This window comes from Rattus norvegicus, chromosome 16 (assembly GCF_036323735.1).
Source record: "Rattus norvegicus strain BN/NHsdMcwi chromosome 16, GRCr8, whole genome shotgun sequence".
Lineage (NCBI taxonomy): Eukaryota > Metazoa > Chordata > Mammalia > Rodentia > Muridae > Rattus > Rattus norvegicus.
This window is the reverse complement of record NC_086034.1, coordinates 18745555-18771753: the sequence shown is the minus strand read 5'-3', so window position 1 is coordinate 18771753 and position 26199 is coordinate 18745555. Positions and strand designations below refer to the sequence as shown.

The 26199-nt window shown below is 55.1% G+C and overlaps 3 protein-coding genes across 12 annotated transcripts; all 3 read left to right on the top strand.

The window, feature by feature from the left end:
* The first annotated feature begins 1982 nt into the window (after positions 1–1982).
* Positions 1983–3661, top strand: Jund (JunD proto-oncogene, AP-1 transcription factor subunit). 2 transcript variants are annotated; one of them, NM_001286966.2, is made up of 1 exon: positions 1983–3661. In NM_001286966.2, exon 1 carries the CDS (start codon positions 2234–2236, stop codon positions 3113–3115), a length of 882 nt encoding a protein of 293 aa, NP_001273895.1. In that variant the 5' UTR covers positions 1983–2233; the 3' UTR covers positions 3116–3661. Both variants share the same exon structure in this region, with proteins under 2 accessions (NP_001273895.1, NP_620230.1).
* A 1908-nt stretch (positions 3662–5569) lies between these two features.
* Iqcn (IQ motif containing N) lies at positions 5570–21262 on the top strand. 9 transcript variants are annotated; one of them, XM_063274975.1, is made up of 4 exons: positions 5570–6423; positions 10934–11058; positions 11490–13712; positions 20220–21262. In XM_063274975.1, exons 3-4 carry the CDS (start codon positions 11511–11513, stop codon positions 21177–21179), a joined length of 3162 nt encoding a protein of 1053 aa, XP_063131045.1. In that variant the 5' UTR covers positions 5570–6423; positions 10934–11058; positions 11490–11510; the 3' UTR covers positions 21180–21262. The 9 variants fall into 9 exon arrangements, with proteins under 9 accessions (XP_063131045.1, XP_063131044.1, XP_017455823.1 ...); XM_063274974.1 differs by having other exon boundaries at positions 11490–14876; XM_017600334.3 differs by having other exon boundaries at positions 5570–6487.
* A 139-nt stretch (positions 21263–21401) lies between these two features.
* Positions 21402–26077, top strand: Cist1 (colon, intestine and stomach enriched 1). Its single transcript, XM_006252971.4, has 4 exons — positions 21402–22452; positions 24117–24527; positions 25208–25368; positions 25465–26077. The coding sequence occupies exons 1-4, from the start codon at positions 22365–22367 to the stop codon at positions 25510–25512; spliced, it is 708 nt and encodes a 235-aa protein (XP_006253033.1). The 5' UTR covers positions 21402–22364; the 3' UTR covers positions 25513–26077.
* Positions 26078–26199: the final 122 nt, after the last annotated feature.

Below are 26199 nucleotides of genomic sequence, written 5' to 3'. Positions count from 1 at the left end.
CTAATTAAGAGGGTAATTACCAGGCGGGATTCTTTTTTTTTTTTTTTTTCTTTTTTTTTTTCGGAGCTGGGGACCGAACCCAGGGCCTTGCGCTTGCTAGGCAAGCGCTCTACCACTGAGCTAAATCCCCAACCCCACCAGGCGGGATTCTTATTTGCAGGCTCCACTTTAGGTCCTGCCTCAGGCCCTAGCAGAGTTAAGAGTAAGAATGTGTACTGCCATGGCTGCCCCATGGCCTGAAGCCCAGTTCTGTCCTGGGGGGGGGGACAGGTGTGCACTACATGCCTGTCCTCCCAGCACTTAGACAGTGGAAGGCAGAAGGATCACTTCTGAAGTCTAGCCTGAGCTATAGTAAAATCCTGTCTCAAAACAACACAGGCAGAAAGAAAACAAAAACCCCACAAGCTCACCCCGGACCTTTCGGGTCAACGTGGGTTACATCTTTTGCATGGTGACCTTTAACTCCAGCACTTAGCAGGTCCACATCTGTAAATTCCCAGTCAGCCCCAGCTCAAAACACAAAATAAAACTCAAAGAACCCCAGATTCAAATCTCATGCTAAGATGAGGTGATTGGCCTGTCTTTCAAGCTGAGGCAGTGTAATTGCCCTAAGTTCTTTGTCAGCTAGGGTACAGGGTGTCCTAACAATTGAAATCAATACACATCCTTCGAAGTAAGGCACAATGGCATATATCAGTCATCCAGGAGCGTGAGGTAGGATTGCAGGGGAGTTCAAGAGATCAGTCTGGGCTACAGAGTGAGAATCTGTCTCAAAACATCCCAATCCAGGGCCATGGGGTTGGCTCAGAGAGTAAAGGTGCCTGCACTCAAGCCGGACAGCCTTAGTGCCACACCAGGGAGAACGGACTCCCAGATATTTTTGACCTTCCCAGACACAAACGTGCATGCCCATGGAACACACGCACGTGCTCGCTCTCTCTCTCTCTCTCTCTCTCTCTCTCTCTCTCTCTCACACACACACACACACACACACACACACACACACACACACACACACACACACACACTAACATGTAAAATAAAAACCGGGATTTGTAGGCCCAGGTTTTGTGGCTCAGGCCTGTTATTGCCACACTTGGGGAGATGAAAACAGGGGGACTGAAGTTAAGTTCATGATTATCGGAGGCTAGAGGATGAGATCTTGTCTTAAAATAACCCAAAACAAAGATTAAAAGAAAAAAATTTTTTTACAGAGATCAAGAAAAACCTCCACAATTGGCGGCTGCCCTGACCGCGGTTGGACTCCACATAGCCTATCCTCAGTTTCCCCTCGGAAAAGGCAGGAGGTCAGCTTTTAGGCGTCTGACTCCACCCCGTGAAACTGACAGGGCGCTAAGTAGTTTTGGGGACTCTCCAAGGGACCCTCCTCTGCCCTCCCCCTTCCTGCCAACACCTGCCAGCTCCAAGCCAGAGGAACCCTGGTTGGCGCCCAGCCCCCGAGGGGCGTGCCTATGGTGGGCGTGACGCGGGGCGTGGCTTCTCAGAGGGCCTTAGTTTATGAGGCCCGGCCCAGCACGCCACAGAAGTGCCAGAGACGAGTGGAGACATAAATACACAGATGAGATCCAGTGTGAGGGAAACGAAGAAAAAAGATAATAGAGAGATGTAAAGAGGGGAGGAAGAGAGAGGGTAGAGAGAGAGAGAGAGAGAGACAAGAAACAGCAGGGGAGGGACAGAAACTGCCCGGCAATCCAAGCTGGGCGTGGTGACCCGGCCAAACCGCGTTCAGCCCCACCCCCATGACGTCAACCCACAATGCAGCGCGTTGTTGTGCCATGTAGCGAGCGTCGCTCTTGGCAACAGCGGCCGCAGCAGCCATCAGGCGAGGGCGTCCCGCTCCCGCCCCTTTATGCAAATCCACGACGTCACCTCGAGCCAATGGCGAGCGTGGGCGGTGAGCTCATCGCGGGGGCCGAGGCTATAAGAGTGCGCGCGGGCGGCGCGGGGCAGAGCGGCCGGCATCGGAGCCGGTCTGTACGGGCAGCGGACTGGGGGGCATACGGGGCCCCCCGGGGAGGCCGCGGCCACTCCCCCCGCCCCGGGGCCGAGCGCGGCGGGGGAGGCGGGGATGGAAACGCCCTTCTATGGCGAGGAGGCGCTGAGCGGCCTGGCTGCGGGTGCGTCGAGCGTCGCTGGTGCTGCTGGGGCCCCCGGCGGTGGTGGCTTCGCGCCCCCGGGCCGCGCTTTCCCCGGGGCGCCCCCAACGAGCAGCATGCTGAAGAAAGACGCGCTGACGCTCAGCCTGGCGGAGCAGGGAGCGGCGGGATTGAAACCAGGGTCGGCCACTGCACCTTCTGCATTGCGCCCCGACGGCGCCCCCGACGGGCTGCTGGCTTCGCCGGATCTTGGGCTGCTCAAACTCGCGTCGCCGGAGCTGGAAAGGCTGATCATCCAGTCCAACGGGCTGGTGACCACCACCCCGACCAGTACGCAGTTCCTCTACCCTAAGGTGGCGGCCAGCGAGGAGCAGGAGTTCGCCGAAGGCTTCGTCAAGGCGCTGGAGGACCTGCACAAGCAGAGCCAGCTGGGTGCGGCCACCGCGGCCACCTCAGGGGCTCCCGCGCCCCCCGCGCCCGCGGACCTGGCAGCCACCCCCGGGGCCACGGAGACCCCGGTCTACGCCAACCTGAGCAGTTTCGCGGGTGGCGCCGGGCCCCCTGGGGGCGCGGCCACAGTGGCCTTCGCCGCGGAGCCAGTGCCCTTCCCGCCGCCCCCGGGCGCGCTGGGGCCGCCGCCACCTCCGCATCCACCGCGTCTGGCCGCGCTCAAGGACGAGCCGCAGACCGTGCCGGACGTGCCGAGCTTCGGCGACAGCCCTCCACTGTCGCCCATCGACATGGACACGCAGGAACGCATCAAGGCGGAGCGCAAGAGGCTGCGCAACCGCATCGCCGCTTCCAAATGCCGCAAGCGCAAGCTGGAGCGTATCTCGCGCCTGGAGGAGAAAGTCAAGACCCTCAAAAGCCAGAACACCGAGCTGGCGTCCACCGCGAGCCTGCTGCGCGAGCAGGTGGCGCAGCTCAAACAGAAAGTCCTCAGCCACGTCAACAGCGGCTGCCAGCTGCTGCCCCAGCACCAGGTCCCCGCGTATTGAGCCCGAGCGCGGGACGCATGCGCGGACTAGATGCGGTGGGGGGGGCGCCCCGGACTCTTTCGAGACTCGGTGCCCCCGGACTCGACAAGCTGGACCCCCCTTTACTCTGGATGGGGACCCCGAGCGCACGATCCCCGCCCTCGCGCCGCCTCTGTACCCCCAGTCCTACGCGTGGCTGCCCCTTTGTACCTCCGAGTAGGGGCTCTAAGGGGCGCGCAGCCTCACGCTCTGCCTTTATTTCTTTTTTTTTTTTTTTTTTTTGCCTTTTGGAAGAGAGAACGGGAGTGTCCGATTTCGCCCTATTTATGTTTCTACTCGGGAACAAACGTTGGTTGCGTGTTGCGTGTGTGTTTCCTTGTGTTGGTTTTTTAAAGAAACGGGAAGAAGAAAAAAAAAATCCTCCCCCCTTATCCCCCGCGCTCTCTCCTCCTCCCGACACCATCCCCTCTCTTTTTGTTTGGTTTTGTTTTGCTACGAGTCCACATTCCTGTTCCGTAATCCTTGGTTCGCCGGTTTTGTGTTTTCAGTAAAGTCTTCGTTACGCCAGCTTGGCTGTCCGCCTCCTCCTTCCCCCGCCGGGGCTGAGGGTGGGCGGGTCTGGCCCGCTCCCATCCCCCTCCCTCCTCCTCTACCCCCCCCCCCGCAGCGAGGCGGGAGCGCGGCGTGGGCGCGGGCCCTGTCTGCACATCTGCTGCGCAGCGAGCGCCACCTAGGTGCATGCAGTCGGCCCAGGTCCAGGTGACACCGGGACTCAAGGCCTGTGCAACTTAGCAGGTATATTCTTTGAGAAGAAAGGTGGCTACAGGGGAAGGAGTAGAGCGAAGTGCTCACAAGGTTTCATAACCCTTGGGGCCTCGGTTCTCCGGGATTCATCCATACAGAATAGAGCTGGGCTTGCAGGCTGCTCAGTAGATTTTACTCTTTGTTAGTTTCAAGGGGTGCCTCAAACCCAGAGCCTTCTCTGCAAAACTATGAAGTGTTAGCTATGTAGGTGTATTTAAATATCTCCACGGCACGCCCCCTTCTCGCCACACCCACTCTTCTATTTTGAGGAAACAATGTTCAGCGAAGTAAAGCAATTATTTTGAGTCACACAGCATCTTTATTTTATTCTAGAGACAGGGTTACCCCATGTAGTCTTGACTGTTCTGGAACTTGCTATAAAGACCAGGCTGACCCGGAACTCAGAGATCCCCCTGCCTGTTTCCTGAGTGTTAAGGTTAAAGGCATGTGCTATACACACCCGTCTGTTGCATCTCTATTTTCAGTGCTCAGGTCATCCAGCTCAGCCCCAGTGAGAACATTTGGCCCTAGGTCTCCACCCCGCCCACCGCCCCCTGTCATCCCTGGCTGCTGCTGCTGAGACCCTGGGTCTTGGGGTTCTGACTGGGCTCAGGGTGTCACCGTGGGGATAAGGTCACATGGTAAGTCCCAGTTGGAGGCAGCCCTGTAACCCACTGGGTACCTGCCTGCCCACCCTGAACAGAACTGTCTTGTGAGTCCAGCTGGGCGGTTCTGGCATCATCCCAACATTTGGGAGGCTGAGGCAGGAGGCTCCTCTGTCCTGGACCAACCCTGGGCTACAGACCCTGTCTAGTAAGACAAAGACTAGTAACAGACAGGCTTGAACACAGGTCTTCTAGGTGCTGGGATGACAATCTACACAGTGTGCGAATGGAGCCCAGGGTTGAGCCTGTCCCAGGCAGGCACTCTCCTGAGCTTCAGGCATTTCGAGTCCCAGCTTGGGTACACGGTGGAGCTTTGCAACAGCTACACAAGCTATACTCTCTTCTTTTGTGGGCCTCCATCTTGTGTGCTATGAAATGGGGGTGTCCTGGTCTTGGTTCTACTCTTCCCTATCCTTCTTAGATAGGGCCAAAATTATTGTACCCCTATTATACAGTAGCAGCCCAGGGAGTATTGGAGACCTGTTCCACAGGCTGTAAACAGCACAGTAGAAATTTGAACTCTGACCTCTCCTTTGGCCCTTGGAATGCTGGGATACCACATACACCAGTGTCTTCACTGTTCTTTGTAGTGTTGGATGGAATCTGGGTTTTTCTAAAGATTTGTGTTGTTTGAAATGGTGTCTCGGGGTTGGGGATTTAGCTCAGTGGTAGAGCGCTTGCCTAGCAAGTGCAAGGCCCTGGGTTCGGTCCCCGCTCCAAAAAAAAGAAAAAAAAAAGGTGTCTCACTGTGTAGCCCAGGCTGGCCACAAACTCAGTTGGACTAAAGGCATGTGCTGCCACACCGGTCCAAATTAAGTTTTGTTGATGCTGGGAGTGTTCCCAGTCAGCTGATCAGAGCCAGGCTGGGCCCTGAAAGCCTGTGACTCAAGTGCTTGCAATGCAGAGGCAGAAGGTTCATGAGTTTCAGTCCAGCCTTGGGTACATAGGGAGTCTTATCTCAAAACACCAAGGACTCTGACAGAGCATATCATGTGCCCAGGGTGCCTGGGCTCAGAGTTCTGTTCCCCAGCATTGAAAGGCTGGCTCTGCAATTCAAGTGTAGTTCTTTCCCTGAGCCTCATCTGGCACACGGGCTAAGACCACCATATCCAGGCTCCCAAGGAGACATAATAGGCTCACCAGAAGTGCTCAAAACAGCAAAAGGACAGAGGAGATAGGCAGGGGAAAGCCACAGGGTTGTGTGGTCTGCTCTCCTTGCATAGAGGCCTTGTTCTAGTAGCCCCTTGGCCAGGCAAAGTGGTTCTGGCTTGAGCCTGCTGTGCCTAGGCCAAGGTGTGTGTCAGTCTTGGCTGGAGCATCTGTGACTCATGTTGGGTATGAGCCCAGCATGGGGAGGTGGCCCAGAACATTGGCTTCACCCCATCTACCCCTCCTATGGCCATGGCTCACAGTGCATGCCCGTTTTTTTTTTTTTGTTTTTTTTTCTGTTTCTACACAGGATCTCTCTCCATATGTAGCCCAGGCTAGCCTGGAACTCACCAACAGCCATAAACTCCTTGGTGCGTGACTGCTGCACATGTCTTTGTATGCCCCACCAGGGAATGTGCCCAGGATATCTTGGAGGCTCAGCAGTTATCCCAGGTGGTGACAGGCCTCCCTCCAGACACAAGGGGGAGGGGTTGGAGAGCCATCTCTATACTCAGAGCCCTAATTTTCCTTCCATGTTGGACCATCAGGACAGCTCAGATCCTCTTGTCCCATCAGGGCCCCAGTTCCGAGTTCTAGAACCCTACATACTGCTAGGGAGTGGTCAGAACTCAGCTGAAGTCATAAAGACATTTGGGCGCCCCGGTCCCAAGGCTGGGCTATCAGGGCTGGTGGCTTCAGCTCTGGGGATAGGTGAGTGGGCTGGTGGGGGACCACACTCAGCTCTTGCTAAGAATGTCTGCGTCCTCTGGCTGTGGTAGGTAGCTAGGCCCTTAGAGATAGTATTTGGGGTCCCCCAAGCCTTGATGGTACTATCCCTTGGGCATCAACCCTGTGAGCCTGTTTTCCCTTCTCCAGCACCAAGGTAGGGTGGGCTTGCTCTGCATGACTAAGAGGGAGCCCTGTGCTCACAGCTGTCCCTAGACAACTGCCCTGGTACCCTCCATAACCTCTTCCCACCCTACAACCTTGTTTCTCCCCACTCTGTACTCTCAACAGGGTTTACATAACCTGGTGGCTTTTCTTTCTTTTTTTCTTTTTTTTTTTTTTTTTTTTTGGTTCTTTTTTTCCGGAGCTGGGGACCGAACCCAGGGCCTTGCGCTTCCTAGGTAAGCGCTCTACCACTGAGCTAAATCCCCAGCCCCCTTTCTTTTTTTCTTTAAAAAGGGTCTCACGTAGCCCAGGCTACCCTTGAACTCACTATATATAGATGGGGATGACCATGAATTTCTGATCCTCCTGCTTCCACCTCCTGTGTGCTGGGCTGACAGGTATTCATCACCACCACATCCAGCTTTGTAGCCCAAGCCGTCCTGGAACTCACAACAATCCTCCTGCCTCAGATGCCAACTTGCCTCATTTTATGGGGTGCTAGAGATGGAGCTCACAATCCTTCACACACTCATCAAGGCCCTGCAACGTGAGCTCTAGCTGTGCTCACATGCCAGTTTCTGCTCCCCAGGTCCCAGGGTCCGAGCCCCACTTTCTCTGTGACATGGACATCATCTGGTATGATGACAATCACTGATTGTGAGCCTGCTGACAGCTCCTCCCAGCATACTGGGGTTGTCTAACAAGTACCCTGTACACATGAATGTTCTGGGATTTAGATAAAGATAGTTGGGGTTGCAGAGCTCACAGAATGGGGGCTCAGTTGCTGACCCTACACTGGCTCAGTGTTGAAGCCAGGGGTGTCTTGAGTGCCTGGGGGACACGGTGACCACTCCAGGACTGAGGACACCCCTGGGACCTGTCCTGAAGGAGAGGGCTGGTGGTCACCCTGGTTGACTGGAGTCAGCGAGCCAGGTTCTGCTGTGGACCCTATAGTGACCGTGGACAGGTAACCACACTTCTGGGACTCAATTTCTCTTTTTTTATTTTCATTAGATGGGGTGCCACTATGTAGATCAGGCTAGCCTTGAATTCACAGAAATCTACCTGCCTCTGCCTCCCAAGTTTGGGGATCAAAGGCATGTGTCAGCACATGCCTGACATCATGTTATTTTTTGAGACAGGGTCTCACTGGCTAATGGCTCAGGATTCATTAAGACAGAGTGAGCAGCCAGTCCCAGGGACCTTGATTTTACCTCGGCAGCACTGGCTTATAAACAGGAGGTTTCTGCTGGTGGTGGTGGTTGTTTAAGCAGGGTCTCAATGTATATCCCTGGCTTTCTTGGAAGTTACTATGTAGCCTCAGACTCACAGAGACATTGCAACATTTCTGTGTTCTCAGGCTAGTGCCGCCAACATGGCACTGTAGTTCCGAGCTCTTCCCAAGCTCTGCCTGTTTGCTCTCTTAGTCACCGAGAGACCTTTTAGAGTTCCTTGTACTGCTGGCATGCTGGTGAACATGGGGCTTGAGGGAGGGCTCAGGGCTGTTCTTAAGGAGGATCTGAATGGAGGCTGGGGATTTAGCTCAGTGGTAGAGCGCTTACCTAGGAAGCGCAAGGCCCTGGGTTCGGTCCCCAGCTCCGAAAAAAAGAACCGGAAAAAAAAAAAAAAAGGAGGATCTGAATGGTTTCCAGCATCCACAGGCTCACTGCATCTGTAATCACATCTCTAGGAGCCATCCTCAGTCTTCTGGGGACACACAGTAGTGTCTTCCTCTTGTGTGCACACAGCAGTGTCTCCTCCTGCACACAGCAGTGTCTCCTCCTGCATGCACACAGCAGTGTCTCCTCCTGCATGCACACAGCAGTGTCTCCTCCTGCATGCACACAGCAGTGTCTCCTCCTGCATGCACACAGCAGTGTCTCCTCCTGCATGCACACAGCAGTGTCCTCCTCCTGCATGCACACAGCAGTGTCTCCTCCTGCCTGCACACAGCAGTGTCTCCTCCTGCCTGCACACAGTAGTGTTTCCTCCTGCATGCACACAGCAGTGCTCTCCTCACTGTGCTCTATTGGATCCCATGCATGAAAGCATCTGGGAAGGGAAGGATCTGTCTGGCTTATACTTCCACACCCATCCACGGACGTCAGGACAGCAGGACAGAAACTCACGCAGGGCGGGAACCTGGAGGCAGGAGCTGATGCAGAGGAGGGTGCTACTAATGGCTGCTCCCCATAGTTTGCTCAGCCTTATTTTCTTGTTTTTTGAGACAGGGTCTCTGTGTGCCTTAGTTGTCCTGGAACTAACTGTAGACCAGGCTGGCCTCCACCACTTGGCTTACAGGCTAATCATATGAAGGCATTTTCTTAATTGAGTTTCCCTACTGTCTGATGACTAGCCTGTGTCAAGTTGACATAAAACTAGCCAGAAGAGACATATAAATAACACTAAAAATAATGTTTAGGTCTGGAGAGATGGCTCAGCGGTCAAGAACACTGGCTGCTCTTCCAGAGGTCCTAAGTTCAAATTCCAGCAACCACATGGTGGCTCACAACCATCTGTAATGGGATCTGATGCCCTCCTCTTGTGTGTCTGAAGACAGCTACACTGTACTGTATATAATAAATAAACCTTTTTAAAAAATAATGTTTAATGAAACCCAATGATAAAATGGGCTGGAGAGAAGGCTCAGCAATTAAGAGCACCAACTGCTCTTCCAGAGGTTCAGTTCCCAGCACCCACATGAGGTGGCTTAGAATTAGCACCCACTCATTCTTCTGGCTTCCACAGGCACTGTACCACACCCAGTGCACAGACATGCACACAGGAAAAAATACTCAAACAGGTGAAATGAATTGTAAAAGCTAAAGTAACAACCAAGGCAGGGTGACAGGATGCTCTCAGTCAGGAAGACCAGCTCGGATCCCAGCACCCACAAAACGACCTGAGAGATTGTCCACACCTGTGACCATAGCGTGCACTCACATCGCACACATATACACCTACCAATGCACACAGAAAACAATATTTTCTAAAAGGTATAGGCAGACGTGGTGACTCACACCTTTAATTCCAGCGCTAAGGAGAGAGAGGCAGGTGGATCTTGGTGAGTTCCAGGCCAGCCTGGTCTACATAGAGACAGGCTGTCTAAAAAAAAAAAAAAAAATTAAAGCAGTCCAATTCTGACTGTGGATTACTCTGTCTCTCTTTTTTTTTTTTTTTTTTATTCTTTTTTTCGGAGCTGGGGACTGAACCCAGGGCCTTGCGCTTCCTAGGCAAGCGCTCTACCACTGAGCTAAATCCCCAACCCCACTCTGTCTCTTTAATACTGCCAGTTTTTGCCTTACGTGTTTGGTAGTTGTGTTATTAGGTTCGGATGCGTTTGTGGTTGTCCAAGTGTATCTTCTGTGGATACAAGGCGTAAGTCCCTGAGACTGGAACATAGCCATGACAGTCCCATGACAGTGGCCTACAATTCTTGTCTCTACTCAGTTACGTCCAACACAACCAGATCTTCGTGTTTAAAGTGTGTCTGGCAGTAAAATTAAGTTAGGATCATTTGTCTGACATTTATCTATGTGGACAGGGTCTTATTCCATAGACCAGGCTGGCCTTGAATTCACAGATCCATCTGCCTCTGCCTCCTGAGTGCTGGGGTTAAGTGGGTGCTACCAGGACTGGTCTAGATTTTGTCGTCGTTGTTTTGTTTTTACATATGTGGGTGCTTTACCTGCTGCATGTGTGCCTGAGCACCATGAGTGTGCCTGCTGAGGCCAGCTAAGGGGTCAGATCTGCTGAGTCAGGGACTGTTGTGAATTGTGTGAACCGAATCCGGGTCCTTTGCAAGAGCTACAAGTGCTGTTAACCATGGGGCCACCCTAGCCCTGGCCTAACTCTTTTAATCGACATGTAAGTTTGTGTGTGGAGGGTGGATGCACTAGGTGTCCATGCAGAGGCAGAAGGTAACAGCAGCAGTTGGTTCACTGCTCCCACTGGCTGGGCTCAGGGGACAACCTGTACCATCCGCCTTGGCCCCAGTCACTCCTCACACAGAGCCTCCTTGGAGCTCCCTGAGTCTCGCTGAATAGGGTGCTGAGTGGATGCGCCCTGGGTGTGTTCTTTCTGGCTCTTACCCTTCTAGACAATGCAGACATAGACACCCTCTGCTCTCCAATCCTACATGCATCCTGGGGCCCTCCCCTTACACTCATTTTCCCAGGCCCCTCCTGTCGGGTGTCCTCTATCCTGCCTCCTCCTTCCCCTGTCCTGACTCTTCCCTCTGCTCTCCCTTGCTTCATCCTCCCTGTGCCCTCTCAGCTCTGTCCTCCCCCGGCCTAGTCCACAGTCCCACTCCTGTTGGTATTTCTAACAGAACCAGCCCAGAGCGCTGCTGTGTACATTTCTTGGAATGAAGAACTGAAGACAGCCTCCCCTTACAGGCTGGCTTCCAAGATTACACCTTCTTCTGCTCCTTTTCCAACTCTATGACCCTCCAAGGTAAGGAGATCGCTGGGTCAGGGCTTGACTGGGCCTGCCTTGAGGAGCACTTCTGCCATGCATATAGGTCCTGCCCAGGTTACCGGGCTGCGGGCTGCTGGGTGGTTGTGTCCCTGCTCTCTGCACCTGCTGTCACACAGAAACCACAGGTATCCCTGGATTCCATGTTCTTCATGCACAGTACCTCATCCATTCACAGTGTATGGACTGCCACGGGCCTGGTACTACTCCCTCATCCCTCTCTCCCACTCACCACCTCTCTGCTCTTCGCCAACTCCTCTCCCACCTCTCCACATATATCCAACCATCCATGCACCCACTGTCTCCTTACCCATCTCCACCCACTGCCCATCTGTGCGAGTCCCTACCTTCCCATCTCTCTCCCCTCCCCATACACCTACCAAACCTCATCCTTCACCCCTCCCCCCCAGACTTCTCTGGCCGGCTCAGGAATGGCAGCAATGCAGCCTGCAGCTCAGCTCCAGTTCCAGAACCTCATGTCACCAAGCAGGCCATGTCTCCCTCAGCCTACCCCCATTCACCAAGAGAAAGTGGCCAAGCTACGTCCTCAGATCCAGAATGACTCCTATCCGCCCAAGGAGCTGACAGTGTTAGCGTCACAGGAAGTGCCCCGCCTGCGGGCGGTGGTGGAGAGCCAGGCCTTCAGGAACATCCTGGTAGATGAGATGGACATGATGGTCTCACGGGCAGCCACTGTCATCCAAGCCAACTGGAAGGGCTACCGGCTGCGGCAGAAACTCATCTCCCAGATGACAGCAGCCAAGGCCATCCAGGAGGCCTGGCGACGCTTCAGCACCCGCAGGCTGATGCACTCCAACAAGCTGACGGCTAAGAAAGCTAAGAGGGAGGATGATGGGGACATCCCTTACCACCAGCCACAGCAGGTGCGCTTTCATGCCCCAGAGGACCAGTCACCACTCATGGTGACTAAAGAGACTCAGTTCCCATCATCTGACAACCTGGTCTCCTCACAAGCCACAGCAGGCCCCTGTGCTAGCAGAGTCCCCAGAGGTGGCCTCGACAGACACACAGGTCCCAAGCATCAGCCCTGCATGTTGACCAAGACTTTTCAGAGCTCTTGTCTCATGAGACACTTGGAGGGGGACAGTGTGAAGATCAGGCATGTGGCTTCCAAGACCATCAAAGTGGGGACCCTAGAGCCAGCAGCAACAGGGAGATATGGCCAGGCCATTCATGGATCCCTGAAGACCCAGACCCAGACCCACACAGAAACAGATGTTCCCAAGGTCCCACTGCATATATATCAAATCAACAAGGTCCCTACCAAGGTGTGTCCAGCGGCTGCTGCTGCCCCCAAATCCCCAGCCACAATGTCTACAGCACCAAAGAGTGCACCACAGACACGCCCCTCATCCCCAGCAACAGTCACGACAGTCACGACAGTCACGAAGATGCCAGCTCCAACCAGCCCAACCTCTCCGATGATCAGGCCCTTGGTTCCTGTGCCACCCAACTCTTCACTCTCTAGTACTACACCGCAGATGCAGGTTCGTTCCATGGTCCCTGGGGTCAGGGCACAGCCCCCAGTGTCTGCTGTGTCCCCTACAATCAAGGCCTTACCACGCTTAGGAACTTTTGTCACCAAGGCCCCACTGCAAACTGGCCCTGGGTTCGCAGTGACAAAGAACTTAATTCAGACACGCCCGGTGACCAGAAGCCAAGCTCAGACATGCGCAGTGTCCACTCCATCCAAAACCTGCCAGTCAAGCCCCACGGTCAAGCCTTCACCCCAGACACGCCTGGCAGCCATGATAACCAAGACCCCAGCTCAATTACGATCCGTAGCTGCTGTCTTCCGGACCCTGTGTGGTGGCTCAACTGAGGCGGCGGTACCCTCAAGTCCCAAGAGTTCATCTCAAAGTCCGGTGATTGCCGGTAACACTGCATCCCAGGTCCACTTAACTAACCCAAAGGCCAAGGTCACCGTGAGCACCAAGCAGACCCCCGCCGTTGTCAAGGTGGCCTCTCAGTCGTACTTGGCCGAGGGGAAGGGCAGGTGCGGGCCCCAGGGAAATCTAGACATTATTCCTAAGCCTCCTCCAGCCAAGTCGCCACTGGAAGTAGAAAAGATGAAGCCTTGTCCTGCAAGGGCCTCCAAGAAGGAAGCAGCTCTCAAGACCAACACAACCATTGCAACCAGGGCTCTGTCTTGGACAAAAGTGATGGAAGACAGGAGTAAGGCCCTGACTCAGATCGAGCAGAGGGCAGAGATTGTTAAGGTTCACTTCAGGGTGTACATGCCCGAGGAGATAACTGTGACCCTGTCCCAGGCCCAGCTGGCTGTGCCCCTGACCAAGACCTGCCCCCAAACCCGGCCATCCCCCTGCCATGCCCGAACTCTGTTGGCCTCACCCTGCTGTAAAGCTCTGTCCCAGTCTTGCACACCATCCAGGCTGGCCCCAGGCACACCTGAAGGACGGCGTCCACCTGTAGGTCTCTCTGCCTCTCTATCCTCCTCGCCACTGGCTGCACACCTGATGTCCCTCACAGCCCAGCTCCAACCTGCCGGTGAACAGGCCAGATCTGTGTCTCGAGATCATCCGACCACGTCACGTCCAACCTCGGCTTGCCCGCAGTCACGCTCCTCTGGGATGACCTCAGTCCCTCCTGAGGTATACCCACACACATATTCACACATCTCTGCTCCCCAGCACCCCATGGCCTCTATCCTGACAAAAAACTCCTCTCAGCTGCGTCCACCTGCTGAGCATGTCAAGACCATGAACGCTAAAACCGCCAAGGCAGCATGCCAGGTCTGTCCATCCGCTAAGCTTAACAAGGCCCCGTCCCTGGCCCAGCTCATTACGTGTCTGGCTAAGGTTCCATCCCAGGCCCAGATAGCCACGGAAACAGCCAAGTGCCTCTTGACTGCCCACCCTCCCACTGACCTTAGTAGCAAGACCCAGTCGCAGACATTCCTGAGCACTTCCAAGGCATCTGTCCAGTTGTGGCAACATTTGGGGACACTTAGCACCGGACCCCGTGCCAAGCCAGATGACAGGAGTGTAGCCCAGCCCCAGCCCCATAGCCATGCACCAAACAAGACCGTGCAGAACTCTCGTTCAGTGGCCACAGATCCCCAAGGCATGCTGGTACCTCTGATGACACCCAGTGGACACCCTGTGTGCAATGCAGAATCCTGGGGTGACAGTGGACGGCCACGGACCCCACCTCCATCCCCTATGCCCAACCAGGCAGTGTCATGCCACGAAGACCTGGCAGCATCCATCGCATCTCTATGTGCAGACTTGGTGGCCATGCTGGGCTCCCCTGAGGACCTGCGGGCACTCCTGGTCAAGACACTTTCTCAGGGGGAAGTAAGGACAGCATTGAGCCAGGCCCTGTCCCGGGAGGTCCTGGGACCATCTGTGGTCAAGGCCATGCCTCAAGGCATGCTGGGAATGGCACTGATGAAGGCACTGTCATGGGGTGAATTGGGCATCTCCCTGTCCCGGGCCCTGTCTCGTGGTGAGCTGCGTCCAGAACTCAGCAAGGCCACACAGGGAAAGCTGGCCGAGGTCCTGTGCAAAGCCTTGACAGAAGACGAGAGGGCCACACTCAGCCAGGCACTGTGCCAGGGTGAGCTGGGTGCTGTCTTCACTCAGTCCTTGGCCCAAATGGCCCAGAGGACAGGTGCCTTCCTCCCTAAGGCCTCCTCAAAAACAGTGGGGAGTCGGATGACCACAGCGCCTGCCCCAATGGAGGTGACTTGCAGCGGGAGTCTGTCGGTGGCGTGGGGACCTACGATGGGTCCTGTAGGAGCACGGTGTAGCAAGGTCAGGCCACCATGGGAGGGCTTGCCCTGGGAACAACCTGATGGGATCCCGTGGGACAAAAGTGTTGGGATCACATTGGAAGGGTCACCCTGCTCGCCGCAGTCCCTCATAGGCTCCTTTTCCGGAGGGACGGTCACCAGCACTTACTGCTGTCCCCTACTCAAAATGCCCACACTGTCGAGGGAGGTAGGTTCAGTCCTTTATTCTGGTCTATACCTGAGGTCGTTGGATCTTGACTCCATGGCATGTGGTGAGGGTCCCCATGTTCCCAAACGACCTTCCCAGCCACCACCCCCTGGTCTATGGCAGCCACTTGTTGCCAACGGTGTAGGTCCAAGCAGTAACCAACCATCCGTGACCAGTAATAGCCCAGTCCCAAGCTCCCACCAGCCATCTGTGGCCAGCAGGGTACCCTACCCAGGGTCGTCGTACCGAGAGGGCAACGTGGTAGCCAGCAAGCCCTCAGGTCGCATGGGTGACGGGAACTCCCCCACGTCCCTGTGGCCCTCTACCACTTGTCAGAGCAATGTGTGTCAGTGTCCAACCCAGGGGATACACAAGAAGTCTCCCTGTAGCTATTGCTCTTCCCTAATCAGGAGTCACAGCTCATTGCCCAAGGAGACTTGTAAGCAGATTCTGCTGTCGGGTCACAATCGAGTATTGTCACCACCGGGCAGTAAGGAAATGGCCACTATTGTCAGGAACGTGGCAGACGAACAGGGTAGTGATCAGCCATCACCTGTACTCCTCAATCCTAAGTCGCAAACCGCCTCCAACAGGTCCACCCCCAAACTGGAGAAGCGCCCTCAAGTGCCTTTAACCCCCCCATTTCATGCCCAGACCACTGGCCAGCACAAGTCCCTTCTGGATGAGTTACTGGCCAAGATCCCACAGCACCCACAGATCGTGTTAGCCAAGAGCTATCCCAGGACCCACTGCCAAGACAGCTGTGACTCTCAGAGCTCCCTGAAGAGCAGCCCCTCAGACAAGCCCTCCGTACCATCTAGCTTACCACCTTCAGGAGTTCTGGAATGCAGCAAGGAGGGTGATATGCAGGACTCCCAGCCAATGGCGAATGAGATCAGAGAGGCGAGGTACAGGCTCCAGGGGCAGCTGGAGAGAACATGTCCACCCAGTCTTCAGCACACACTCCCCAAGTCCCAACGTCCCCCTCTGGGACTTGGGCCCTTCCTCTCTAGCAGCAGCCTGGCCTCAAATGTCCACTGGGACTCTGACAGTGCGTCTGACTATAGTACTGGGGACCTGACTGAGGCGCTCTGCCAGAACACAGCTACACCCTGGCATAAGAAGGATCAGGTTCGTGCCAGAGACCGGAAGCCAAGTGGGGTCACCTGTCTGGATCCTGTCTTACCCAAGGACACGCGGACTCAGAGGGGAGCCCCAAGCCCTGGCCAGGCACGCAAGGCCAGCGAGGGATCTCAGCGCCTGAGCCAACCATTAGAGGCCAAGGGGCTGTCTCCAAGCTCACCTCACCCTGCAGGGTCCAAGAGTGTGTCTCCAGGCCTGGCTCAGTCATCCCCGGGCCGTGGGGTGACCCTGAGCCTGGCTCAGCCATCCCCGGGCCGTGGGGTGACCCCAAGGCTGGCTCAGCCATCCACAGGCCCTGGGGTGGCCTCAAGCCTGGCTCAACCATCCACAGGCCCTGGGGTGGCCCCAAGCCTGGCTCAGCCATCCCCGGGCTGTGGGGTGACCCCAAGGCTGGCTCAGCCATCCACAGGCCCTGGGGTGGCCTCAAGCCTGGCTCAGCCATCCACCAGCCCTGGGGTGGCCCCAAGCCTGGCCCATCCATCTGTGGCTACCAGGGTGTCCCCAGCTTTAGCCCAGCCATCCATAGACACTGGGTTGTTTCCAGGCCTTACAGAACCGTTGATATATTATGGGTCACCTACAAATTTTAGTCAACCATTTGTGTATGCTGGAGGGTCCCCAATCTATACCCAGAAACATGTGGCCTCTAGTGCACCATCGAACTTTACGCAGACATCTGCTACTGGTGTGGTGACCTTAAACAGCCAGTCAGTAAGCATTGGGGCAACTTCAGGCCAGGCCCAGCCATCTGCCGCTATCCACGGAGCCCCCCGGCCCACTCAGTCACCTCTGAGTAGCTGGCCACCACCCGGCGGCTCCTCCATGCCCACACAGGTTGCAGGGCATCCAGACTCAGTCCAGACATCTGTAGCCCCCGGGATGTTTCCAGGCTTTTTCCAACCATTCCCGGCCTACAGCGTGCCTTCACATTTCACTCAACCTTATATGGCCACGGTTGTAACCCCCAACTATGTGCAGCCATGTGTGTCCCACGGCATGTCACCAGGCCTAGCCCAGGCTTTCGTGGTCAGTGTTAGGTCCCCAACGCTGGCCCATGTGTCTGTGGCCAACAGGGCATCTCCAAACCACAGTCAGCCAACCACAGCCAGCACTGTGGTCCCTGGGGTGCTCAAGGTGCCTCTGTCCAACAGGGTACCCCCCAACCTCAACTCCCCGTTTCTGGCTCCCAGAATGTACCCTGATCTCTCAAATGCACCTGCGGCCACCTTGGGAACCCTGAGCCTGTTGCCGCCCACTGTGGTATGCGGTGTGGGTCGTGGGGTGAGCAAACCAGCTTTCAGCCCACAGCAGCACACACTGCTGGACAGCAGCACAACTCAAAGCCAGCCCTCCATGCCCAACCAAGGGGGGCTGCAGCCATGTGTGAAGAGTACACCAGGCCAGCCATCTTTGGGCATCTGCAGCAGCTCAGGTGGAAACCTCCCTCAGGGCTCCACAGTTCACTCTGAGCCGACCCAGGCCAACAAGGGGCCCCCAAGTCCTATGGTTCAGACCATGCATGGCCACCCTTCTGTGGCTCCTGTCGAGGACAATGGCCTGGCCATAGGGACCAGTGTTCCATGCCAGGCTTTGTTCAGGGGCATAGCCCCAGGGATTCCCCAGGGGCCTCTGACTACTGGACTGTTCTTAAGTGTGTGTCAGGGGGCCAACCCACCCCCCATGGCTGCCTGGGCCTCGCCTGCAGATATCCACTGGACTCAGAATCAGGCGGCCATGGCCGCAGGTGTGGGCCAGAGCCCATGCCCAGCCACGGTGCCCACGATGCAGGTCCCACCTGAGCTCTTCCCAAACCAGCTGGCCACCAGCATCCCTCAGCCCTGTGCCACTCTCCCTATTGCATTAGACCCCCAGCTCTTCTCGATGGCCACTATGGTTCCACCCAGTTACCAATACGTAGGTATGATCATTGCAGATGCAGCAGGTGCTGTGGGCGGGACTTTGCCCCAGGCTTCTGTAGATGGAAAGGTGTCTTCAGCCCCGGCCCCCAAGCCTGTGTTTGAAAGCAAAACTCCGAACCTTCCTCAAGTGTCTATGACCAGGGGTGTAGGCAGGAGTGTCCCTGCTGAGTTCATGGCAGATGGCGTAACCCAGAAAGTGCCCCCGGAGTCCATGGTGGATGGCTTGGTTCAGAGTGTACCTCCTGAGTCCAAGGCAGAGGGTGTGGCCCAGAATGTTTCCCCAGAGTCCACTGTAGGTATCAGGACCCAGAACCTACTGACAAAATCAGTGATTAGTGGTGAGGGTCAGAGCTCCCATGGAGATGCTGGGGCCAGTGATGTGGCCCTTGGCCAACCTCCATGTCCTGTGGCTAGCAATAAGGCCCCTAGTCACCCTCAAAAGATTGATGGCAGTAGGGAGAAGTTGAGCCCAGCTATCGAACCCTCACCAAACTCCCATTGTCCAAGCCCGTGGTCGAGTTTTGTGGCCAGCAGGCCAAGTAACCTGGTCCCAGGGGGGTCCATGCTGGTAGGGATCTGTCCACGTCCTTTTCAGGTGACACAGTACAAGGAAGCTTCCCAGGTCTCCTTCCTGACACCTTCTGTCACCAAGCTGGCCAATGATTGCACACCAGCAACTCAGAAATTGGCTGAAGACCCACAACACCCACCCTCACAGATTAGCCAAGACCCTGGGCAGACAAAGCTTGTAGGTGTTGGTGACCTGACCTTGCCAAAGCCAGGACAAATGGCTAAAACCACGTCCTCAACCGTGACACCTAGCACAGACTCTGTCAAACCTGAGGGCATTCAGACTGAGTCAAAACTGGGGGCATCACAGACAGGCCTTGGTGCCACAGGAAGAGAGAGACGTGGGCATATACCTCTGGCAGCAGAAAATGTTCCCAAAGACCAAACATTCTCAAAGACCCTGTCTAACAAGGAGGTTCCTAAACAAGTCCAGAGTTTAGGTAAGCACCCCACAGTCAGTAGCAATACTGTTCAGCCCTTAGCCTCAGAAAGCAAGAGTGATCTCCCCAGCCTCCACTCTGGTCCCAGGATCCCGAGCCGGCAGGAGACCCCTGTGGACAATTCGAGCCAACCTCTGGCTTATAATGTCTCAGTGGCACCACAGCTGAGTACAGGCAGAGCTGGGACAGCCGAGCTGCCTCTAGGGCTAGAGGGGGCCAAGCCTGGAAACCCCAGGGCTGTCCAGAGCTCAGAAGGGACAAACTCAGCACCCCCGCCTAAAATCGGGGCATCAAGTGCCTCCCAGATTGGAGAACCTCAGAGCCACACGAAGAGGGACCACCAAGAGTCCCTCACTGCTAGAAAGTTCTACCAATCCAGTCAAGGCAACTTTGTCTCAGAACTTCTAGAAGGTTCCATGGACAGATTGCTCCCCTTTAGTTATCCACTCAAGCCAGTGTCTCGGGCCTCATCGGACAGTCACAGGGAGCCCTCAGGGGCTTCCACAGTGGGTGTCATGCCCATCATCCACGTGGGGGTTGTGAGGGGACAGAAGACATCCTCAGGAGGCCGGAGGGTGTCTCTGGTCCATGAGCCATCATCAGATGACCCCCAGAGACCCCTTCTTGATGAGTCTGCTAAGGATGCCAGGCAGGCTGGCCAGCCAAGAACAGTGCTAAGCCTGACCACACACCTCGATCAAAGGCCCCCTTCTGCCAGAGGCCCCAGAGTTAGCTATGATAAGGGTTCCCTGGTCCCAACCATGTCCCATGGCCAAAATATTGAGTCCATCAACAGTTCTGTCACTGGCTATGATGGGAGATCACAAATGATGGGAGGTGTGGCTGCACCTCCCAGCCAAAAACATGAAGAGGTCAGAGTCCCTAAAACTAGTTTTGATGAGGGCTCTCGAAAAGTCACCACCACGCACTATGGCCACAGACTTCACCATATCACAGTGCGCAAAACCACCCTTGATGGGAGTTCCCAGGGCCCCAGAACCATGCCCCTGAACCACAGACCCCATCTCGTTACATACCCTAAAACTGGCCATAATACGATGTCCCCACCCCCCACTGTACCCCAGGGCCCTGTGGATGCCGGCCTGGCTGCTGGCCAGTCATGGAATTCCAAAGTCCCCAACGTATCGGTCAGAGCCACAGCACATGCTGGGGCACCTCCAGGCATATGGCCCAGCAGGGGCCACAAGCCATGGGACCCCTCTGGTGCAGAGGCAGCGCTGGACCGCAAGCCTTCAGCTGAGCTGCTGATGTCAGTACAAGCTATGGAGAAAGTTGTCGTCCAGGCCGTTGTCACCATCCAAGCTTGCACTCGTGGCTACCTGGTGCGCCGTACTGTGAAAGTGTGGCATCAATGGGCCACCATCATCCAAGCTACGTGGCGTGGTTACCGTGTACGTCGGAATCTGGAAAGGCTGTTCAGAGCCACCACCATCATCCAGGCTGCCTGGCGTGGCTATTCCATTCGCCGGGCCCGGACTCGCCATATCCTGCTTCCTACTGCGTGGCCAGAGCACGGTGGCAGAACCCAGGGAAACTTGGACAGCAGAAGCAGCTCAGAGCACCGATGCTTCCTATCCTGTCAGCCAGATGTCTGCAGTGTCTGCCAATCCCTGGGTCCCCCAGTAGAGAGTCCACCCAGCGTTGTGATGCTTGTGGGGTCCCAGCCACGCACTTGTCACGTGTGTGGCCACACGCTGTCCACGCGCGTGGTGCAGGGCTTTGGCCAGGGCGCCTCAGTCCACTCCGTCTCTCGATGGACCTCAGCATCCCAGCAGAGCACTCTTAGCCAGCAGCACAGAGCGTGCACCATCATCCAGGCAGCCTGGAAGGGCTACAGGACCCGCCGGCAGCTCCGTCAGCAGCAGTCTGCAGCCAAGATGGTTCAGGCCATGTGGAGGGGACATTATACTCGAAGCTGCCTCACCACGGATGCACTCCTGGGAACAGGAGGCCCGTGGAGCATCTCCAGGGACATTTCACGCCGTACCTCAAGGGCTTACTCTTTGCATTGGCCTGGCGTCTAGGCCCCTCCCTGGCTGTGGGCAAGAGACACCATCATGGCCACGTGGCCCCATGAGTCTTGTGAATAAAGCATGCTACAGCCTGATTTTGGTCATATGTCTTGAGTTAGGGAGGGACAAGGGGAATTCTATATCGTGCCAGCAGCAAGGAGTTCCAGTGTCTCCAGCCCAATTATTTTTCAGGGGCCACAGGGTGCTAGCATGAAATCCTGTGTGTCACATGGCTAATGACTTCTAGAATGTCCCATCTGGGGCCACTGAGATGACACCATTGGTAAAGATGCTACTAAGCCTGTGTATTTGATCACTGGGACTCACATGATGGGCAGAGCTGACTTACCTGACCTCCCTGAACACACACACACACACACACACACACACACACACACACACACACACACACACTGTACATAAATAAATTAACCTGTGACAGGCACACACCAGTCATTTCAGCATGGGTGGCTGAGGCAGAATCACCAGGAGATTTGGTTTTGGTCTGCCTGGGCTACACAGTGAGACCTTATCTCTCTCTCTCTCTCTCTCTCTCTCTCTCTCTCTCTCTCTCTCTCTTTTCTTTTTTCTTTTTTTCGGAGCTGGGGACCGAACCCAGGGCCTTGCGCTTGCTAGGCAAGTGCTCTACCACTGAGCTAAATCCCCAACCCCCGAGACCTTATCTCAAAAACAAAATTTAACGACAAAACGTGAGAACCTACCTGGCAGGGACCAGACTACTTTGCCTTCCTTAGCTTGCTTGTACATGAGAGTACCTCCTTTAGAAAATGCTAGAAGGTTCTAGCTGCATCCTCGGTGCAGTGAGGTGCTAGACCTACCTGAGAAGGCATCTCCACCTAGGTGAGCCAGAGGAAGAGACAGGAGGGCATCCTCAATCCCCACTTAGAGGAGCCTGGAGGCCCGAGCAACACCGAGTATTCAAGTCAGGTTTGGGGCAGTTACAGAAGGGGTATTCCGGGGTATCTGGGGACAGAGGGCAAGTGTCTTGAGGCAGCGTTAGAAGCTTCAGGAACACAGTCCAGCTCCGTGCCGAGGAGGGTGCCACTGAGGAAGGGCGGGACTGGAGCCCCAGAACCCCGCGCAGCTCGCCATTCCTACGGTCCGCCAGCAGGGGCCGCGCGTGGGCGAGGCGCTGCCAACCTGGGCGCGCACCTGTAGCCTGGGCGGACCGCAAGAATGGCGGGATCCCGGCTGCTGCCCCTGACGCTGTCTTTGCTGCTGCTCGCGAGAATCGGAGACTCCTCCGTCGTCCTTACATGTACAGGTAGACTAGTGGAGGGAAAGGAAATGGCTTCGGGGGACAACTCACGCCCTTCTCTCCCTTTCCTTTCGGCACAGTAGGGTTGGTACCAACCCCTTAGGGTCATCTGAGCTGAGGCAGAAGCCAGTGGCTTCCGGGACACTTCAGGGGCTTCTAGCACAGTCCCGCCCCATCCGAAAGTGGTGAGGACCTACACACTCCTCCAGCTTTGCGAAGGGCCAGGAACCGGGTCTCACTTTCTGTTCATTCACTCTCCCAGTTTCCTTTAGGAGTTCATGGTGCGGGACTTAATTCCCTCCAGCTACTTCTTTAGACAGCTGGATTGATTATAGATGACGGTTTTATTCCGAAAGTCCCACAGTTATCCCTGGAAGCCCACACAGGCTCCAGTCTGCGGACGCTACTATTAGGGACAACTAACACAGCCCCGTACCTGCCGGAGACTGGGGGAAAGTCCAATGCCAGGCACATTGCCAAAAACACCTCTACTTTCCTTTCCTTTCCTTCCTTTCTTTCTTTTTCTTTCTTTCTTTCTTTCTTTCTTTCTTTCTTTTTCTTTTCTTTTCTTTTCTTTTTTTTTTTGGGGTGTGTGTGTGTGTGTGTGTGTGTGTGTGTGTGTGTGTGTGTGTTTCAAGACAGGGTTTCTCTGTGTAACTCTGGCTGTCCTGGAATTTGCTCTGTAGATCAGGCTGGCCTTGAACTCAGAGATAAGCCTGCCTCTGCTTCCTGTGCGCAGGACTAAAGGCGTGAGCCAGGGTCCACTCTCCTTTCTGTTTAACTTTCCAGAAAATCATGAGGACCTATTTCGTGCTAGGTACTTAGTAGGACTGGAGATTGCCACCACCTCCTCTTTCATCACTTAAAACCTTAACTCCTGGTTAAATAAAGTCCTGGTCTGGCTTGGGGTCCACTGTGGCATCGGACTCAATTTCACTTCCGCCAGGATTTCTCATCCTGTGCACTCACATCCTTAGATTCCTTTGCGGCAGGCTCTGGAAGACTGGGATGTGGGAGGGGTCCGCTCAGCACCCCTTTCCAGCACCTAAATGCTGTTTCCTCATATCTGCTGTGTGGGTGAGGCATGGGCTGGGCAAAGCAGCTGCTGCGGTTTGTGCCCTGCACGCCTGGGTGGAGCCACCTGGATCTGGAAGGAAGTCACGGTAGGAGGGAGAGCAGGAACTATTTCCACCACCTCTGACCCTCTCCCGAATGGGGAAAGGGTGCGGTGGAAGGAAAAGCACAGTCGGAGGGTCCCTCCGTGCTTCTGAACCAGGTGGGGCGCGGCTCAGTGGTCGAGGGTGTGGCCAGCATTTGGGGGCAGAGTTCAAGTCCTAGTTTAGGTCAGGGCTTCCCAGTTCTCAGGGTTCTAGAAAGCTCTGGATGGGAAGGTGGTGCCTGCACCTGAGGGACAGAGTTGAGTCATGCTTCAACTTTCCGCGACTGTTTCCCCTTCTGTAAAGCGGCAGTCACAGGTAGTCAGTGACTGAGGCGTAACAGGTGGCGCTCCAGAGCCCAGCTCTCAGGAGTCAGGCAGGGTTGCATTAGGCGGCCAGGGGCTGAGAGTGAATCTTGAGCCCAGGCTGCCCATTCTAAAGCTTCATGGATCCACATCTACATCCTGTTTGTTTGTTTGTTTGTTTGTTTGTTTGTTTGTTTGTTTTTTCCAGGTGTTGCTTTTACACTACTCTGGGAGAGCGTAATAACAAACACCTCCCCAACTACAGAATCAATACAGACAACCTCCAATCCCACCTCCCAAAGTACAGAGACAACCCCTGCGTCCACCTCTCCAAGTCTCCACCCCACAATTCTGGAAACCACATCCTCTCCACACTCCAGCTCCAACCCCACAAGTCTGGAAACCACATCCTCTCCACACTCCAGCTCCAACCCCACAAGTCTGGAAACCATATCCTCTCCACACTCCAGCTCCTACCCCACATCAGGCTCAGCCTCCCCAGAACCAGAGACAGCTTCTTTCCCCAGCTCTGTGTTCCCCAGTTCTGAGCCAACCACCACACCCCAGTTCACGAACTTGGCTCCACAAGGGTCACCCACTTCGTCCAGTCCAGGCCAGGGTGAGTGTAAGGGCTGGGGCTAGCTGGCTGAAACCTGACAGCAGTTCTGGAACCAGTCAACAGGGGGCAACCCAGACCTGGAAGTGTGCGGGCCAGCCTGAGCCACAAGCCATCAGCCATCTAAAAGCCAGTTGTTACCTTACTGCTCAGTGGCATTAACTTGCTAGTGTGTGCTGACTCCTGAGGATACAGCTATGTGCAAGAAAACAGTGCCATTGTCTACTTGTTGCCCTGTGTGGTGGCCCAGAGCTGTGCTCCTAACACTGTGAGGAGGAGGTGGGAAGATACAGGGTGATGGGGGCTCAACGTTCAGGCAGAGGAAGGAGAATTTCTGAGAGTTCCAGGACAGCCAGGTCCAGAAACCCTGTCTCGAAAAAAGAAGAGGGGGGACAGGAGGAAGGAGGAGGAGGAGAGTAAGAAGAGGAAGAGGAGGACGAGAAGGAGGAAAAAAGAGGAGAAGGGGAGGAGGAAGAGGGTAAGAAGAAGAGAAGGAGAAGAGGAAAAGGAAGGACAAAAACAAACGGAAAAGAGAGAGAGAAGAAAATCCTCATGAAATTATATACTTGTTTATCAACAACATAGGCCCTGGAGTGCATTTAGGGCTAGAGCTCCTGCCTAGAATCCCCCAGTGAGGGGCTGGGGCATGGTTGTGGCCAGGGCTGACCCCTTCTTCTTCCCAGATGCAGGCAGCCTCTGGATCCCCACATCACACAGGAACCCCGGTGTGGTGATTGCTGTGTGTCTGCTTGTGTCTGTCTTACTCATTGGCTCTGTGTTCATCGCTGTGAGACATTTTAATCGAGATGTGCCAGCTTTTCGCAATCTGGATACGGTATCCATGGTGAGATGGGTACAGGCAGGGCTGGGGCTGCTGACTTCCCAGTAGAATCCCCCTGCAGTAGAATCCTGTGGTACTTAATGCGTCTTCCTCTTCTAGGGCAGTGTGAGTCAGAGGCTGCCATTCGCTGACCGCCTACAGTCGTGACTCTCAGAGACCTAGAGAGATGGTGTGGGTGACACCTGGAAAGAAGAGTTTCTGGAAACTCCCCTCCCCCGCTATCCTGACCTGGGGATAAGGGTCAGGAGGACGGCTGGAGCCCAGGGGTTTCAGGCCCACACATCTAGTACCCCACTCAGTTATTACATCAATCCAGGAGTGATGGAGCACACCTGTCATCCCTGCACTTGGGAAGTAGAGACAGGAGGATCAGGTGTTCAAGTCCACCCTGAACTACATAAGGGGTTTGAGGTCAGCCTGGGCTGCATGAGACTCTGTCTTTAAAATAATTGTTTTTTTTTTTTTTGGAGGGGGAGGGGCAGCATGGTTCAATGGTTAAGAACACTGGCTGCTTTCCAGAGGACCAGGGCTCTGTTTCCAGCACCCTCGTGTAAACTCACAACCATCAATAATTCCAGTCCTAGGGGATCCAGTGGCCTCTTTTGGCCTCTGCTGTCACCAGGCTCCCAGCTGATATACAGACATACATGCAGACAAAACACATTAAAAAATAAAACTAAATAAACACAAACTAAGTAAAGTCCTTTCCATTCACAGCTGCTTCCTGCGTCGTATGTTGTTCACCTCTACTCCCGAAGCCGGAATCGCTCTGTCGACTCCGTCTGCTTTCAGGGGGGATAACGATCAGAGGATGGGGCTGCCGTCCTCACCCCC